At 39.8% G+C, this 18,386-nt stretch overlaps 1 protein-coding gene across 1 annotated transcript in view; it reads right to left on the bottom strand.

Annotated features, from left to right (window-relative positions):
• Window positions 1–18,386, bottom strand: part of epha8 (eph receptor A8) — a 116,249-nt gene that overhangs the window by 52,307 nt on the left and 45,556 nt on the right. The window contains 6 exon segments of the mRNA XM_034585638.1: window positions 7,962–8,235; window positions 8,237–8,260; window positions 8,262–8,279; window positions 13,770–13,919; window positions 14,640–14,783; window positions 15,587–15,640. Coding sequence (XP_034441529.1) covers window positions 7,962–8,235; window positions 8,237–8,260; window positions 8,262–8,279; window positions 13,770–13,919; window positions 14,640–14,783; window positions 15,587–15,640 — 664 coding nt within the window.

The following is an 18,386-nucleotide window of genomic DNA, read 5'->3' as shown; positions in this document are numbered from 1 at the left end:
TTTATTGTAGTGAAATTATGACTTTAATCTAAAATTATAATCCTTTCAATTTGCCCTAATGTTACATCATACCATACTGTAAAATAGTACAAATAAATCAAAATAAATCAAAAATAAATCAAATATAATATTTAATTACAAATAAAAGTCTCACTGTCAAAGTAGAAGTGTGTGAGCATCATTAGGAACATGTACTTCAAGTATCAAAAGTTAAAGGAATCCGTGTTTGACAGTTACATCATTATGCATATATGTGTCTGCAACACGTTTCTACTGTAACTGGTTCAGGTGGAGATAACCTTTACTTACAGAGGTTTGCCACTGATGATAAGTGTCGATATGGATTCATCTGCTCAAATAATTGATTGGAGAGTTTGAGAATCTTAAAATATATTAATAAAAAGAAATAAAAAGAAAATAATCATGACCAGAATCACTTAGCATCAAAGTTACATCTTCTTTGATCCGTGATCAAACATCAAAATGATTCAGTTTACATTCATTTAGGATAAAGACGATTCAGTGATTAATAACTTATCAAATAGTTTTAATTAAGTGACACTCGTGTAATCATCCGATCTCTAATTCCATATACTGTTGGATAGTTACAACAATGCATCATTTTTAATTATTCCTACTTTGTACGTAAAATGTTGCTGTAAATTAACTCCAGCTGATGAAAAAGGGGAAAAAACATATAAATCTGTAAACTCTTGTGGAGTACGATTATAAAGTGAAAAGTAAAAGTATAATTACCTCAGATTTAGTACAATGGTAACTGTACTTAGTTACAATCTTCTACTGACCCAAAACAATGACATCCAACAAAATACCACAACCGTGGATTTAAAAAATAAAAAAATAATACTCTAGACTGCAGATACAATATATCAGACACTACACATAATCTTCCTTTGTATAGTTGACTGTGACTGACACAGCAATTTCCTGATTCCCATTATTTGGTCTGGTCATGATTTTATCTTTTCAAAGGGATCAAACAAATCTGAAGGCTACAACAAACCATGATGATAAACATATGGTGCAGCCGAATAGGCTTTTATAAGCAGATTAACCCAGAGAAAAACAAAGGTTGTAATAGCAGGTTGAAATAAACTAGTTCAGAGTTTTATCCAAAATAAAACTCATCTCCATATTTTTAATGCATGATCAATACTTCCATTAGGTTTACCTGATGCGTTTATAGTTTTCTAACCGTCTGTATAAATGTAAAATCTTCTGTATAAATTAATTTCCACACCAGCAACAGCATACTGACCATAGTGAATTCATTACTAGAATGAAAATATGTGTGCTTTAGAAGCTTAACATAGTTAAAAGCTTAATACATCCAGGTCAATGTAAATTAAAATAACAAATCAAACACAGTTTTATTTTTTTCGTCTGTCTGTATTCATTGGTAAAAATTCTTCTCAATATTCCAACAATTTTAATTTGCTAATATCTGGTTGATTTCTAACTGCAGCAGCGTCAGTGAGGAAAGGAAACTTAGGGGCTGCTATACGTAGATTTTCTCGGAAACAGTGGGTGGAACAAACCCCATAGGACGTCACACGGGGCTCCAAATCTGACTGGATTGTTTGAGCTCACTTTTTCAGAAAGGTGGAGCAGGCAAAAGAGAGAGAGAGATTGTGTTTTTGTCATTTTTGGGGAGTCTGTAGAGACGTGTTGGACACATATCCCTTTTTTAAACAAACAGTTTTACTCCTCGGGTCGGCAAGACAAACTTGAGGTGTGCAGACAAACTTTTATTTTTTCATCTTCTTTTTAAAAGCTCATAAAACCACTTTCTCCGTTTTCTTGGGTCTTTTCTCACTGTTTCTACTAGTGGGCGTGTCTCCGCTGCAAAAGTGCATTGTCATGTATTTTCTGTGCACCAATTAGGATTCAGCATTGTTAAAATTAAAATAGGATGATGGTTGTGGGGGTTGATTACTTATGTTGTTCGGCCTTTGTCAGTCAAATCTGATCAAACCACAGCCCTGATGAAGAAGGTTTGCTTGGATTTATTAAAGGATTTTTATTACTCATATACAAAGTTTGTTGTTGGGTAGTTTGTCACTTTATGCTGCAGAGAAAAGAACTTAGAGTTTCAAGGGGTTTAAAATGTTAGTACAAGAGGTGAAACAGAATATATATATGGTTGGGATGATGAGTTAAAGCAACTTAAATCCAGGGTAAAACTTTATCCTAATGTTTTTTGTGCAGTTACTTTCAATGAGTGTTTGAAGTTCAGCTCTAGTAACTGGATTTTCTTTTCTCTTTCATACAGTGCAGTTCACAGAGGAGGAGGAGGAGGAGGAGGAGGAGGAGGAGGCCAGGTTGTGGTCCATTGACTGAGCAAAGGACTAACCCACATGCACGTGTGTGTGTGTCAGGCTTGGATGGGCTGGATGAGCTGAGTAGATGTGACCAGCCTAAGTGTGTGTGTCTCATATCAGTGTGTCCTCGATCGCTCTCACTGTATGGGGCACTTGAGCCCATTCTTCAGTGGCACCGGGGGGCACCGACACAGACACACACACACACACTACACAGCTGCACACATGTATGCACAGCTGCACACACACACTCACACACACACACACACAGATTCAGTGTTTTGATGTAAACTCAAGTGGACGAGGGGTCCAGTCAACCACTCCACCAGACTTTCCCCTCCCCTCTATCTCCCCCCGTCTTTCATCACTTCCCTCCCTGTGACACTTTTAACGGCATGTCACGCAACCCTGTGCTCACACACATGCGTGTGCGCACACACACACTCATGCGCCATGTCGTGCTCCCAGCCAAAGATCCGCACCTTTGTCAGGGGAGAACCACTTAGGCACGCTCATATTCACACACATATTCACATTCATGTCTGACTTTCTTTTTTTTTCCTCCTCTGCACACACAAGTCTTCACCACTTAAGCCGTCTTCCTTTCACCATCTCGTGCCCGCCCCACCTCTCTGTGTCTCGTCTGGTCTCGTGTGTGCGTGACTGTGGCTGGCTTTGGCAAGGGTGAATTAGCACGGCGACCCAGTTTGGTGCCAGAAGAGACGAGACGTCAGCGGAAGATATATTGTAGAGTTTTATTTTCCTTCCACTGCAAATTCCCTTTCTGCTCAGGCTGTGGTGATGTAATAGTAAATAAAATACATGGCAAAAACATCACCTCCTGGTGAGAATCATCATAAAGCAAATTAATTCTGTTTTCAGATGCTTTTATGTTTTTCCCCCCATAAAAGACCCTATCTCGATAACCTCATATAACTTACATTAGAGTGTTACACTTAAATCTGCCTTAAAGTGGGGATGAAAGCAGCTCCATAAACAAAATATGACTCAAGGTGATTTTTCTTTTCTCCGCCTTCTTTACAGGCTCTGTTTTGCATTTCTCTGCTGATACTAATTGCCTGCTGCTAATTATAGACAGGCAGTGAGTGGCCCCTTTGAACCGGACACTCTCACAAACACGCACACGCACACGCACACACACACACACACACACACACACACACACACACACACACACACACACACACACTCCACTTCATACACTTTTACACACAATTTGACGAGGAGCTCTCAGAGTTGAAGCAAGAGGGTGTTAGCCACTGGCCTCAGATTCGTAAGACACAAGAAGCGATTTGTGAGTGTGTGTGCGTGTGTATGTGTGTGTGTGTATGAGTGTGTATTTGTGTGAGTGTAGGTGTTGGGAGGAGGAGGAAAGGGGGTGGGGGGTGCAGGCGAACCGGTGTTGCGTGTCTCGTTCGGCTCGTTTAGCTGACAAACTGCTTTTAGCGTTTAATTATCCATCGCACCGTGATTAATAGGTTTTAATTACAGTAACCCATGGCAACCTGAAATATGCACGGGTCTCTGAATGAGGTCAGCCCATCAAAACCCTGTGGAAAAAAATCAAAAGAGGCGAAAACAAACAGAAAGTGTTTAAAAGAGAGAGAGAGAAAGAGAGGATCAAGAATCTTTGCATTTCAAACGTCTCACTCAGTATTCATCACAGCGGAACGAGAGAAGAGCTCAGATAGACACACGGCTATTTTCTCAGTATTTACCGATTCAAGAAAAATATTAGAGCTTTTGACCGGACCTTGAACTTTTTCACTTCATTTAATATCGTTTTCTCACATGAGCCACAGCCGCAGAGCTTCAAACAGACTTTTTGATCGAGTAGAAAGGTTAGAACTTTTACAAATTCAAGTGTTGTTTCAAAGGCTCCTGTCATTTCTGCTGATGCTGGAGCTCAGACGAAAAACTTCCACATAGTTAAATAAATGAGAAACTCTGACAGATTAGATAGAGAATCTGCCACAGTGTACCAGAAGCTCCCAACATCCCGAGCCGAGTGGAGCCGGTTTATGCTGCTTTTATCAAACTAGACAAACATCAGACATGGATTCCTTTAAGCTCTGGACTGTTTTTGTAGCCGTGCACCAACCAGCACAAGCAACATCTCTACAGTTTGGTATTTAATATGTTTTGATGGAAGAATATCTGTAATGAAAATATGTTGTTAATTTAAGTGTTTAGACAGTCGCAAATAAATCTATATTAACATAAATAACATGTTCACAGGAAACGTGTCATATGACCTTGTAGTACAATATCCACAGACTGCAGCGTTATTAACTTGTTTTATGGTTCTATTAAATCTCTTGGTAGTGATAGGTCCTGTCTGTTTAAATACAGAAACAGTTCACAGCGACTTCAGACACAACCTGTTATCAACATTTAACAAACCCTCCATGGAACACTATCCACACCAACCACCTCCTGATGTTAATAAATGTAGCTCTTCGTTCATTCAAAAACTATATTGCCTCTGAATGTTACTCAGCCAGTGAATACTACCAAAGATATTTCGTGTTGTGGTTTAGTTGTATAACATTTCGAGGAGACAGGGCTGACAGGTGGGAGGGGAGGTGTGGGAGGTGCATTCAAATGAGGCAGAGCAAAGAGTTGTGGAAAATGTGTCTTTGGAGAAAATACACCTGAAATGTGAGTAAACTATTTAGATGAATATAAATGTCCTTCATTCTTGGTTAAGTAAAATGTCTGCAGATATCTAGAGGCACCAAAGCACACAGTGTCACAGTGTAGTGCCCCGTTATACACAGATGTTCATTGTGTTTACTTTGATTGAATCACATGCACGTGACATCAGGCTGCTAGAAAGTGACCACACACCTTTAACACAACTGGTCTGTTATAACTTGGTTAATATGTGTTTATACAGTTGATTTTTTTAATTCTTGTTTAGGCCCAGAAATGCATTACAACAGAGTATTAGGGCCATATTGAGGAAAAAGATTTCGAGAATGAATTCATAATATTAAGAGACTAAAATCATAATTGAGAGGAAATATTAAAGGAAATAAGCAGTAAGGGGAATCCATGCTCGTCTAAGTTTCACTCCGTCTGGATCCAAAATTTTGAACCAATGTCATTATGAAACTACATTTTATATCATTTAAAAAAGAGTCTGTGTGGTTCTTTCATCTGAATGGACATAGTTTTTTTCACAGTCTTTACAAAGTCCTGATAATTACGATGTTGTGCTGATGTGTCAAAAGATTAAGTATTATGTTATTTGTAAAACTGAAGTATATTCTCCTTTTAAAATGACACACGGCCTGATATTGTGATTTTATTCTCGAATATTAGGACTTTATTCTAAAAAAATCAACATGGCCCTAATACTCCATTGAACACAGGAACACATTTTTAAAATTAAAGTAACCACTTGCAACGTGAGATAGAGCAGAATTTTGATTGAAAATATATACGGTTGAGGAGATCTTATAAACAGCTTCAGCAAACTATTTTAAAATATTTTTTCTATCTTTATTCTAATAATTTACTTTTTTTTTTTTTTTTAACTGAAAATCCTGCGTGGTGCAGTGTGTGGATGTTGAGCCACTCAGGAGCCTCAACACTACAAAACAAATCCCTGAAAAAGCTTCCTTCCATTTGCTGAGTTGTTGTTGTCGTACTTTCCTCTGCCTGGCTCAGCCGGTGCAGAGAGATGAGACCAGAGATAAGAAGTGCAAGCGGAACATATCTACATGATTTGTCTAACTCAGACTGTTGAATCCTCACATTATCTTCGGCTGAACTTCTGCGCTTTTTTTTGCTCCCAGACTGAGGGCTGTGGATTTTGTCCCTCATCGCTTTCAAAATTGCTTTCAGGAGGGATTTGTCTGTGGCCAGTGTGGACAGAAGGAACAATTACTGTGCAGCAACCAATACCTCTGTCTGTTTACATCCTCGAACAACACGTCAGTGCTGTTATGAGGTGGTGTGTAGACCCTGTCCTCACACTCAGACGTATCGTTAAAGTTTCACTAGTTTCAATGAAACTGGCCCCATCTTCCAAAGGGCCCCTAAATGACCTGCCCAAATTGAATAATACACCCACTTCTGTTTTTTAATATATTTAGACTTATTGGAAATGAGCCGCTGCAGCACAGAGCAGGGAAACTCTAATGACATTTATCGGACCACTTTACAACACTGGGCACAGATTACGGAGTTCTTTGAATTGAGCTCTTAGGGCCACAGCTCTTCCTCAGCTGACGCTAAAGCTGTGGGATTTCTCTCTCTCTCTGTCACGTGACGCCAACACTACTGGAGTGTCTCCCTCATCTGTCATGTAGCCTGTCTGTCAGTCACTGTCTGTACAATCAGGTAGGACCTGATTTACCCGTGTCCACTTGCTGCTGCCTTCGACAGCTCCTGACTGGCTCTGCGTGGCTGTAACAGCTGTTCGGAAAGAAAAAGTTATGCAGCCTATACTGCGTATATTATTTTACTGCAGCCAGAATTTTTATTCATTAAATAAAATATTCTGCATTCTCTGTAGTTTCTGTAGTCATGACTGTGTTGTGGCTTAATTGTAAACTAACTATTTTTGTACTAGGACAGTTTTTGATTCTTCTTGTTGTTATTATTATGAAAATAAAACCTATCATATGCTAATTAACTTCATATGTCTATCTTATGTAAAATGTTTTATAGAATGAGAAATAACTTAAAGATTGTCTATGCTGATAACACTGTTTAGAGTAGGTGTGGTGGTGTTGTACTGGTGTGTGTCGTATTGTGGGAAGGACTGTAATCTGCCCAAGGTCAACCACTGAGAAGAAACAGTTGGTAGGACAGTGAGACGACAGTAAGGTCAACCCGTCTTCTATTCAAACTGAAAGGAAGACATTCGAGATCTGAAATATTTGGTGATTAATAGACTTGCAAAGACAGACAGGATTTTACAAAGTGGCTGGATGTAGAATTCTATTACGTACTGTAGGCTACAGCAGCCATCCAGTCTGACTGTAACTCTGTTATTATTCAGGTTTCAGAGCAGAGCCACAGCTCAGCTCAAGTTCACCTCTTCGCCCTCTCTAGAGAGAGTGTACACTTTGTGCTGCTCTCCATCCACTGTAACATCCACTCTCTCTTCTTTTCACAGGAGAAATTACCCAGGCTTAATTGATGTCCATTTTTTTTTTTGATAAAGGAACATGAGACAATTTGTGTTCAACGAGCTTTGAGGTCTGTCCCCAGCCTATAGTCGAAACTGCAACACTGGACCTCGACTGTCATCACTGTCTGTGAGAAACTGCCAAATACGTGGAGCAGGACACGAGCAGAAAATACCTATACCTTCCTTTTTACTTCCACAAGTAATGTTAACAAAATCATCTGGCACAATTTTAAAGATCATTTTATCATTTTCTTGAAGGTTCCCACAATCACCACGTGGATTGAGTGAATTTGAAGTCCTGAGGTCGACCCGCTTTGCCTTTACACCACAAACTGCACACAATTTCCCTGTGAGACTGTTTGCTTTGTACCAAAGTTCATATTACAGCTTTGGCACAACCACAAAGAAAACCAGCTGAAACAGCACAAAGGCACAGGGGGACGTTAACTCACCCACACACGAGTCTCGATGCTCTTCGAATCCAGCGGAGCACACACACCTCCCGATGGGCACCAGCCATTCTCCTTCAGCGCTGCAGTACATCTTGGGGGTGTCCCTCTCCTCTGCATGGTCCACACACTGACCCCTGACCTCCACCAGGGAGGACGAGTCGGCACCCGTCACCACGTCGGTGAACACGGCCAGGTTGCGGTTCACACCCACGCAGCGCTTGTAGTACACCCGCACCGAGGTGAGGGCGATACAGGCGCCGATGTCCTGGAAGGCCCAGGTAGAAGCCTCGTCTGTTCAAGAGGGCCCACGCCCCGCACCTGTGAGGAGAGAGGAGCAGAGGTCACTTCATCTCAACTCATTTCAGGTTGTCATTTCTTTCAGACAATAACACACAATATTAGATACAGTATCGTGCGTGTGTTCACGTCTCTGCTTGTTTTGAGGGTATACACTCTTTACTTTAACAGCATGGAGCTGGATGTGACACAAGGTGAAGCTATGAGCGGGTGGGCAAGGAACAAAGTCATGGCTATAATAAGAATGAAGGAAAGCATTAAAGTCTCCATTCATGTGCTGCCACAAAGCCAGCCGTAGTACAAAGTCAAATTTCATTGTGTGATAGACTGGTTTTTGTGGCTCCACTAGACCCTGTCTGCAATGAGGCGGGTTCAGTGGAATAGCTGTGCCTCTCTTTCTGCAGTTTAAATGATGCTGTGTGATTTTGGGACTTGCTTTGGCATGAAATTACACTTGAGCCCAGTTGAAGGAAAACAGTGTCATTATGCAGTGATTGTTAGTACACTGCTGTAACACTGCTGGACCCGTGATGAGCCTAATGAAACTGGAGACCATTGTGTTCATTTCACTATTCATTCACTACTCCTATTGAAAACCTGGTGCTCATATTATCTATAATGCTGATAGTCCACAAGAGATTAGGATGTGTAGGTGTGTGCTAGCAGTGGCTAATAGAGTTTGCTACATTCAAACAAAGATGAGGAGCAGGCTACAGACGTTTTGAAAGTCAACTTCAAGAGGGATTTGAATGTCTGGGCTTCCGGAAACTTGGATGACACAGAGGAGCAGAATTGAGGCATAATATGTATTTGTTTTTATTCTGTGTGAAGAATTGGTCACCATTGACTTCAGTTGTATTGGATTTGGCTGCAACACTGTTTACCCCTAAAACTCAAAAATTGTCTTGTGGACTTCAAACCTTCACCCACCCCTCCACTGGCATAGTGGTAAGTAGATAGTAAGTGAATTTAAATTTTGGGCGCACTATCCCTTTAAGCTGCTTTCAGACATGAACTGAACTACAGGGAATCTCTGGACAGCCTCTGCGTGCTGCTCCACCCCTCTCCTCTGTAGATTTCTGTGTTGTTGAACGTGTCTGAGCAGGGAATCTCGTGCTGTGTTGTTCATGTGTAAAGGAGAAACTCCGGAGAAATTTTGCACCTAATTGTGCGGACATCCTCTGGAGTTCATGTCAGAAAATGGCTGCAGACTTCACATGACTACCCACCCCTACCTTAAACTATAGATTTTTCTTTTAAAATACATGATACATTTAAATGTTACACAACTGGCATGTGGAACAGCTCACAACTCACGACACTACTCTGAAGATGACACAAGGCTGCACTTGACAATATTTGTTATTTAATTTCACTTTAAGAAGAAAAGTCATTGGTCTTTTCTGACTTTTTTATGTTCAGCTCCTGTGGTGAATTAACAAGTGTACACTCAGTACACACTGTCACTCCTGTACACAGTAAATAATACACAGGACACATGGATTTAAGAAGCCTCCCTTTAGGTTTTATAAGACAACTTAGAGGAGTTCAGAGAGCTCTATCACTTCTTCCTCCTAAAAGCTCAAACACAGGTGCTAAACAAAACAGGTAGAACAGTGTGAACACAGCCTTAATTTAATCTCTGGACTGGTGTTGGTGTTGTGCCTTGGCAGCAGTCATTAATCAACTGCTCCGCTGCAAACAACAACCTGGGAACATGGATGATATTACATTTCTGTGTGCTTGTTTTTTTTTTTGGTAAAATATCATATCACACTTGACTGTCTTGTTCACACCCGGGAACTGATTCAACTACTCATTTTGATATTTCATTGTGGAAGCATCTGCAAATATAAGGAAATCTATTTTTGGCATCAAGACTCAAAAAACATCCGATTGGGTGACAGCTGGGAGTAGGAAGTGGTGGAGTCGTTTCTAATTGACTCTGAGGCAACCTGCAATTAAGACAGGAAGGTATGTCTTGATTGATTATTGTCAGGCAGATGAAGTCTGTTCATAAATGTACACAGTATTGTTCATCTAATCTAATCAGAAACTCTAATTGTAACTCCATGCAGAAAGGCCCTGGTATAAAACACTGCACCACTGTTCCACCAAGAAACAAGTGACATGTAAAATTCAATATGTAACCCTGCAACCTACTGGCTATTTTAGCTAGAATTTTGTTACTATGGTTACAGTGCATGACATTTCCGAAACATGCTCCAGACTAGAATTACCACGTTGTATGCCTCGGCCAAACAGTGCAGTTTCCGTGTACATATTTCTACATAATTTTTTCCAGATTATTATAAGGTCACTGTGACCTTTACCTTTGACTACTAACATTCATCACTATATCTTTGGGTTCAAGTGACAACCGATCAAAGGTTGAAGAAATTTTCCCTCAAGTCGGTGTTAAAATATCACATTCAAGAGGCTAAAAACATGATTTTTGAGGCCACCGTGACCTTCGACCACCAAAATCCTATCAGTTAATCAGTGAGTCCAAGTGAACATGTGTGCCAAATTTGAAAGAATTCCCTATGTTGTACCTGAGATATTACATTCACAAGGCAAAACATGTTTTTCAGAGGTTAGAGTGACCTTTGACATTGGACCATCAAAATCTAATCAGTACATCCTTGAGTCCAAGTAAATATTTGTACCAAATTTAAGAAAATAAGAAATTCCATGAAGGCATTCTTGAGATATTGCTTTCCCGAGAATGGGACGGACGGACAGACAGATGGATGGACGGACAACCTGAAAACATTATGCCCCTGGCCACTGGCGAGGACATACAAACTGACCAATCACATTAGAGTGGGCCAGCTGACGAATCAGAGCAGATTGGACCTATTAGGAGGCGGTGCATGCTCTGATGATCTACTGGATAAAACTAGATATGTTTTTGATCCAGTGAAGCTTTAAGATTCTGCAGAAAGATTCTGTATTTTACAATGATACAACTGCTTACATGTGTAGGAGACAAGATATTATTTGAGCAATTTCTGTGTACACTTGTACGTGCATGCCTACTGCAGGTGAGTGCTCGTGTGATGTGCGTTTACAGGCGTGTTAGTATGGAATGGAATTAAAAGTGATACAGGGCTAAAACGTTTGTGTGGATGGAGATTGTTTTAGTCTGAAAAGGCCATTTTTCAAGTGAAAAGGTAGTAGTATGGATGTAGCGTCAGTCAGTTTCAAACTTCTTTTAGCAGATTGCCACAGACGTAACAGACATTCAGGGTGAGGACTGGGTATGAAAGAGGAAACATTCTCCTTATTCCAAGTCAGCGAACCAGCAAACCCATTTTGAAGCTGCTATTTTAAGATAGAAAAAAAAGTTTCTTTAAATACTGGTTTAACTGAGCCTTAAGTGGTTCCAAGCACATGACCTTCTCCCTCTGTAGTTATATTGTAGTGATTCACTTGTGATGGATTGATTCAGTTTGTGTTAACACTGTGGGAGATGACATCAGTGGCAGAAGGAAGGGACAGACTGAGCTAAGCTGAGGATTTCCTGGACACGACACTGTTTCATCTTCAAAGGATGGAACTTACATCTCTTCTGTTTACTGATGTACAGAAAGATCTATTTTATTTAAAGTAGCAGTGCTGAGACATCATTACTACATCCTAATTAGCAGCTTTGTTTACAATGTGGGATGATGGATTGGATAGATTTTCAACTGTGTGCTAATTAAATAGCTACAGACTATTATAGTGATGTGTTTTGTTGCTATTTCAGGTAATTGGCAGGAATTGAACATGTGCTGTGTAATCAGAGTCAACAGTTGCCATTTAAAGTGTCTCAGGATTTTTTTTTTTCTGTGCTAACATTTACCGGCTATGGAGAAACACACAATGTTTTCAGCTCATTTTGTGTAACTTCTCCACCAGAAGCCAAGTGCGACACTTATCACACATGCTTGTTGAAATCCATTGCTCTTAAAGAACACAGTGGTGGATAAATGAAAAGATAACAGAATAGGATTTTTTTGTCTGTAACTGGGTACAGGAGCACAGGTGAATATTTAATCTGACAGACACTGAATTAAATGTCCAGAATCATGTAATTCTTTGACATTTTAACTGTGAATCATTATCTACAGTATTTAAAGGAATATGAGAAAATACAATGACAAGATATGGTGAGATAAGATATAAAGATGTACATACACATGTACATGTTGTGGGGACCTAAATCTGTTCAAACTGTTATGTTATGAGGATTTGTTAATCATGGAGAAAAGACAAGACAGATACAGAGATAGACATGTATTGATTTATACATAACTGCAGATATACAGTATATACATTCGTATGTATATATACAGTTAATGTATTTGTGCATGTTATCCTAAATTGGGTTAATTTCAAATAGAGTGGGCAGGTAAAAAATAATTTAAAAATAATGCTGTGGATGTCTGCAAAGGCAACTTTCTGTTTGGTTTCAAGTTAGGCTGAGATTTTCTTTATCAGCTAGTCTTTTCTGCACTACAAATGCAGAAAAAACTATTAAACAATACAAGGAACATTGCAACTCAAACTGCATTTTTAAAGTTGAGCTGAAAGTCACAGAGAAATGACAATTGTTTAACCAAATATGTTTGGCCCAGAGAATCTGCACCTGAACCGTGTGGAGGAGCCGGTCACTCCAGGTTCAGAACAACAAGGGAAGATCAGGTTTAGTCATTAAAGTAACTAGATACACTTGGAATGCTGCATTTGAACATCTGCACTAAACTTTCCTTTCTGTTAAATCTTAACCTCAATCCAAATCAATCATTAATATTAACAACAAAGGCTTCATCATTTCCTAAAACAGCTGGAAACTGTAGCTCTTAGTCTGTGTTGCTGAAACAAGATGCTATGGTGCTGCTGGAGACTTTTTCTGTTGACGATGTTTCAATGTTTGACACTTGCACTTGCACACTGGCAGCAGGGTTGTGTGTGTCGGACGGAGTGAAAATAAACCACTGTATGTTCTTGTCAGCTGGAGCAACAGTGATGCTCATTTATGACTTTTAATAACTTGTAGGACGATGATGGAACTCTGTGCTGCAGAGGAATACGATCAGGTTTTGGACCCAGACACAACACTTGCTTAGTGTAGTCTTTTTATCAGTGGTTTGGGTTATTTAAAAGAGATCTGTTGGTAATTCTGTAAATATGTAGAAAAATGCCATAATTCATATTTATTAAATGCACAGCTGTTCTCAATATCAGATCATCTCCCATGATGCTGACGTGAGCCCTGCTGTTTGTTTTCTTTTTACAAATCTGCAGAACTGAGCACAAAACAGTTTTAGTGACAACACTGGTAGAGGATCTCCAGGTCTGTGGATGTTTTGAACTCCTGTGGATGTGGACGTGCTACGAATTGGAATAAACCTCGTATCCAAAGTGAGTTATTGCTTCAAAGAGCCTGGACTGACATTTTCTTGTTGTATCAGTCAGCGTTCTTGCCATGTTCTTTTTTTTTTTCTTCGTTGTAGTACATACCTCAGTGTTGAGTTTTAGCCTGCGGACTCCCAGGTCCACGCCTGTGAAGCTCTCATCAGCAGCGATGGTGTCGATCTTAACGAACTGGTTCTCCCGTATGGCCGAGCCCACCGCTCTGTCAGACTCGTAGTAGTACATGTTGAAGGTTTCCTGTGGAACAAGGAGGGCTCGTTTGAGAACCGCAAATGTGTTCATTACAAGAGGCCTCATTTGGACTGGATTTATTTCTCAGGGGGAGATGAGGTGATTTTGTTCCTCCAGTAATTTAAAACCCATCCGGAGGGACTTCATTTGAAATGGATAAGGATGTTAAAATTCTTTTTTTAATTTATCCTGGCCTCCGAGTTTTTTTTAGCTCAGTGTGACATTTTGTTTCTTGTCAGAGAAAGTCACAAAAGTTTTTCTAATCTGGAAAGATGCTCACAATGGATCACAGTGCAGAGAGAGACACACTCTGTAATGTTGAAAGGACGCATATAGCTTTAACTATCCAAGCATGCAATCTGCAGATTTGTCCTGTGACAGGATGTTGTGCCTTGCAATCTAAGCCAAATTTAAAGATGTGCATTTACCACAACACAAAGAAATATGTAACTTCCAAGTGAAGTGAACCATAAATCCACTCACAATTCTGCTTATATTTTCTGATTCAGAAAACATTTCCTGCGTGCCCATCAGGTCTATATTTAGTCAAACAGCCTTTTAGCTACAGGCTCAACATTTCTCAGTTCGTGACTTTTGAGATAAAATGAGCACAGTATATAAAACTCCCTAAATGTCACAAATGTCTATAAAGCACAAATTGCACATGGTTAATTATGTTTAAAGGTCATTTTGAACCCCTCTCTTCCCTGAGTGTGTGAGCGTCACCTTGCAGGTGCCCAGGACTCCAGGCATGCTGTTGCAGTCTCTCAGAGTGAACTTGACCTCAATGTAGATCCTCCTGGCTCCCTCCCGCGGGATCCAGATCGTCCTCAGCCAGTTGTTCTGGCTCGGACTCATCACGTTACAGACCTGATTCGGAGAAACTGTTATAATCAGCAGCTGCAGCAACAACATCAATAAAAACAAGCACAAAACAGAAGCATTAAAGATGCTACACCTTTTTCCTAAAAGTGAAACAAAACAACTTCTCTGGTTTCTATTTCAAAACTGTGACTCACTGTATGCCTCATTCTAATGAGCAGTTCATCTATTTGAATGGCCTCGTGTTCACTTAGGCTAGTGTCTGGGTCTTAGTTGAGTTCAAATGTGATCATTTCTTCTGTATTTTTTTCAGGTTTTCACAGTCAAATTCTATTTATTCATTCATTCATCTAATTATTTATGCATGATTGTGACTCAAGTCATTAAAATTCAACCATAATTTTAAGCAATTGATTATAATCAATTGTGTGTTTTCCCCATCAGCGTTATTGGAGAAAGCTTTGAAATTAATTTAGATACAACCACAGTCATTGTTTTTCCATTATAACTCACTCTGATTATTTTCAACATTAGGTTGATAACTTTTTACCAGTCAAAGAGTCAAGTAAAATTCTATAGAACTATGCAATCCAGCAAATATTAATACTTGCGGCAGCTTTCTGCTTAAAAATGGGACTGCAGTAGTGAATTTGTTAAGTCAACAGTTGACTGAATCAACTTTTCAGATAAGCTCTATTATAAGTGCTATAATTAAACAGTGAACTGATTAATCATGCTGTTACCATAGTTTCCCTGGGACCAAAGTCCTACATTATATTTCACTTAAGTTGATACAATAATCAATTTTAATAAAACATTCAACCCCACTGCACACTGAAAGCATTACACACCTGGTACGTGTGGATGGGACTGAAGTACTCGTCCATCTCATTAATGGCATCCCACTGTGCAGAGAAAAAGGGAGAGAGAGAGAGGGGGAAACGTTCTGGGTTAAGTCACATATTCGCACGTCGACACATTTTACAGATTTATATGCAGCAAATCGTTCAGCCGCTGTCTATATTTCCCAAATGATGGGCTGTGCCTGCGCGTCTCCCTAACCACACTGGAAGTTTATTAGCTTTGACTTCAAATGAAACTTGAGACGACTCCTGTCACACAGGCGGCAGTCACGTTAGTGTGACAGGTGTATGCTATGCTATATTTCAATCGCTCAGAAGGCAAACACTGTGGTTTCCTGATAATTGGTGCTGATTTAGAACCTCATTATCTACATGACTTTGTGGGACAAAAAGTAGAGATCGTTTGTTCTTTTTTTGCATGAGGTTAAAAATTCACCTCCCCATTCGCTTTCTAGTGTTTTTTATCTTTATCTAAAAGATATATACATTTTTAAAGTCTCCATAAAGACTGTTGAACTGGGATTATTGCTGGCGTTAAATATGCTGATGTATTCCACTCCGGCATTATAGTGAGCAGCAGTTAACACATGCAATCATGTGTTCTACATTTCAGCATGTTGGAATTCACTTAATGTAATTCCAACGGGACTTATTTCCCTTTAATGTGATGCCTGATTAGATTTACATTGTTTCCTGAATGCCACTGGCGACCAATAATAGAATTATGAAGAGGAACAGTGGGTGAAATGTGTGGGTATTTCTAAATGTGTTAATGTGCGTTACACCTTCGTGCACCAGGAGAAATCCCAGGAAACTGTCGGTTCCACTCTGTATTGTGAGGAGATATATAAGCTGCACTGCTGCAAACCTCTATCTACAGATGCCTAGAAAATGTCCAGAGGATTAAACTTAAAATTCTGTTTTATTTGAATGCATCACTGGGTATGTACACAAGAGCACTTTTTCAGTGTAAGATGATTGGAAATAATCTCTTTTCCATGGACAGATCCCAACCCAACAGTCAGTCTATTTTTGCTCCAGTGTTCACCAGCAAATGCAAACTAGGAATTAGCATTAAGGCATTAGCATTTCATTTTGGAAAGATACACAACTGTGTACTTAGCTGTCACTTGACTGTCAGTAAATAAAAAGTCAAATCTGTCAATCAAAAGTTCGGACATCTGTCAAAAATAAAATCAACACAAACTGGATATATGCAAAGTGCTTCCATTCTAAATTGAGCTCTGAAGCTTAGTTTACGGTAAATGCATGACATGGCAAAGGTCAAGGAAAAAAAGTCTGAACCACACACACCTTCTTGACTTCAGATGAGGGGGTCTGTGACCAGGCCTTTCACAACCAACAATCCAACATTCATTCCCACTTCACACATTCACTTGTTGTTCAGGTAACAAATGGCTCTGGTGTAAACTTCTCTTTCTATTGCTTTTTGACACAGCTCCCACTGTCACTGTTCATATGACCAATCGAGTGCAACACTACTACTGTCATCAAGATTTAAAACTTTAATTTTCTCACCTTCCACTATCAACGTGGCCTTGTCACTCCACCTACACCACCTGTGTGGCTCTTCATAACAGCTAAATAACAGTGTAAGGTCAAAGGGCAAAATCTGTTTGTTGGTCCACCACTTGGTTCTTGACTTAAACGTTTCAACAACCAACACATTAGAGATTGTAAAGATATTCATGGTCCCCAGAGGGTAAATTAACACTTTGGTGATTCTCCTACTTCCCTCCTTCTTTCCTGCTAAATCAAGATTTGAAATGTGTGCATATGCTCTAATGCATATAATGCTAATAATGAAGATGAATGCAAACATGCTAAGCTAAGACAACATATTAAACATTATACCTTATCAACATACCACTGTTATTGTGAGTATGTCAACGTGCAGATGTTAGCATTCAGCTCAAAGCAAGGCTGCACCTAAAGCCACACAGTTCTACAAGTATGGCTGGATAATTGTTTCCATTGTTTCCTGAATCTCTACAACAGAGTTGGTTCGTAAAATGTAATCATGACCTCTAATGGAGAAATATAAACCCTCTGTGTAGACTTTGCATTGCACACGTATTGCTGTACTCTGACTTCCTGCTCATGGTTTTCATTGTAAGAGCAAATCCACACTTATGGGGTAGATTTTGACGTCAGGATCCTGTTTCATGCTCTTGTATTAGAAATAGCCCACCACAGCACAGCCATAGAGGAAATGGATGTTCTGTCAACTGGTTTATTCATGGTGACATGTAGACTCAATTACAGGGCAGCAAAAGTGCATGCAAACAGCTTAACCTAAAGTGCAGGGGAATGAGGTTTTGAAAGCACCCATCTTCCCTCCCTTCTCCTGTTGAAATGATAATTTTGCATGTGACAAAAAGCTCACAGACGTCATTCAAAAGACAAACCATGAATAATACACGAAAGAAAACCCAAGATTTATTTAAGAAAAGTCAAAACAAAGATAAATGGAGCGACGCTTGCGAGCTAGTTCAGGCAGCCAACTCGAGCTGAGCTGCTCCAATCATGTGACATACATCAGGTGACATACATCAGGTGACATACCTCACTCTCCACAATCGTCTATAATGAACACCCACCCTTCAGCTTCAGCCCCTCCACCACCCCAGCAACCACATGTTACAGGCATGTAAGCCAATGTATGTGACGTAGTACACCTCGGTGTTGTGGGAAAGAGAACGAACGTTGTTGTCACGGTGATGACCACGGTGTGGCGCGGATGTGTGAAGTAAGTACCTGCGGCTTA

Source organism: Hippoglossus hippoglossus, chromosome 5, assembly GCF_009819705.1.
Source record: "Hippoglossus hippoglossus isolate fHipHip1 chromosome 5, fHipHip1.pri, whole genome shotgun sequence".
Taxonomy (NCBI): domain Eukaryota; kingdom Metazoa; phylum Chordata; class Actinopteri; order Pleuronectiformes; family Pleuronectidae; genus Hippoglossus; species Hippoglossus hippoglossus.
The sequence above is the reverse complement of the archived record's forward strand: the minus strand, read 5'-3'. Positions and strand labels throughout refer to the sequence as shown.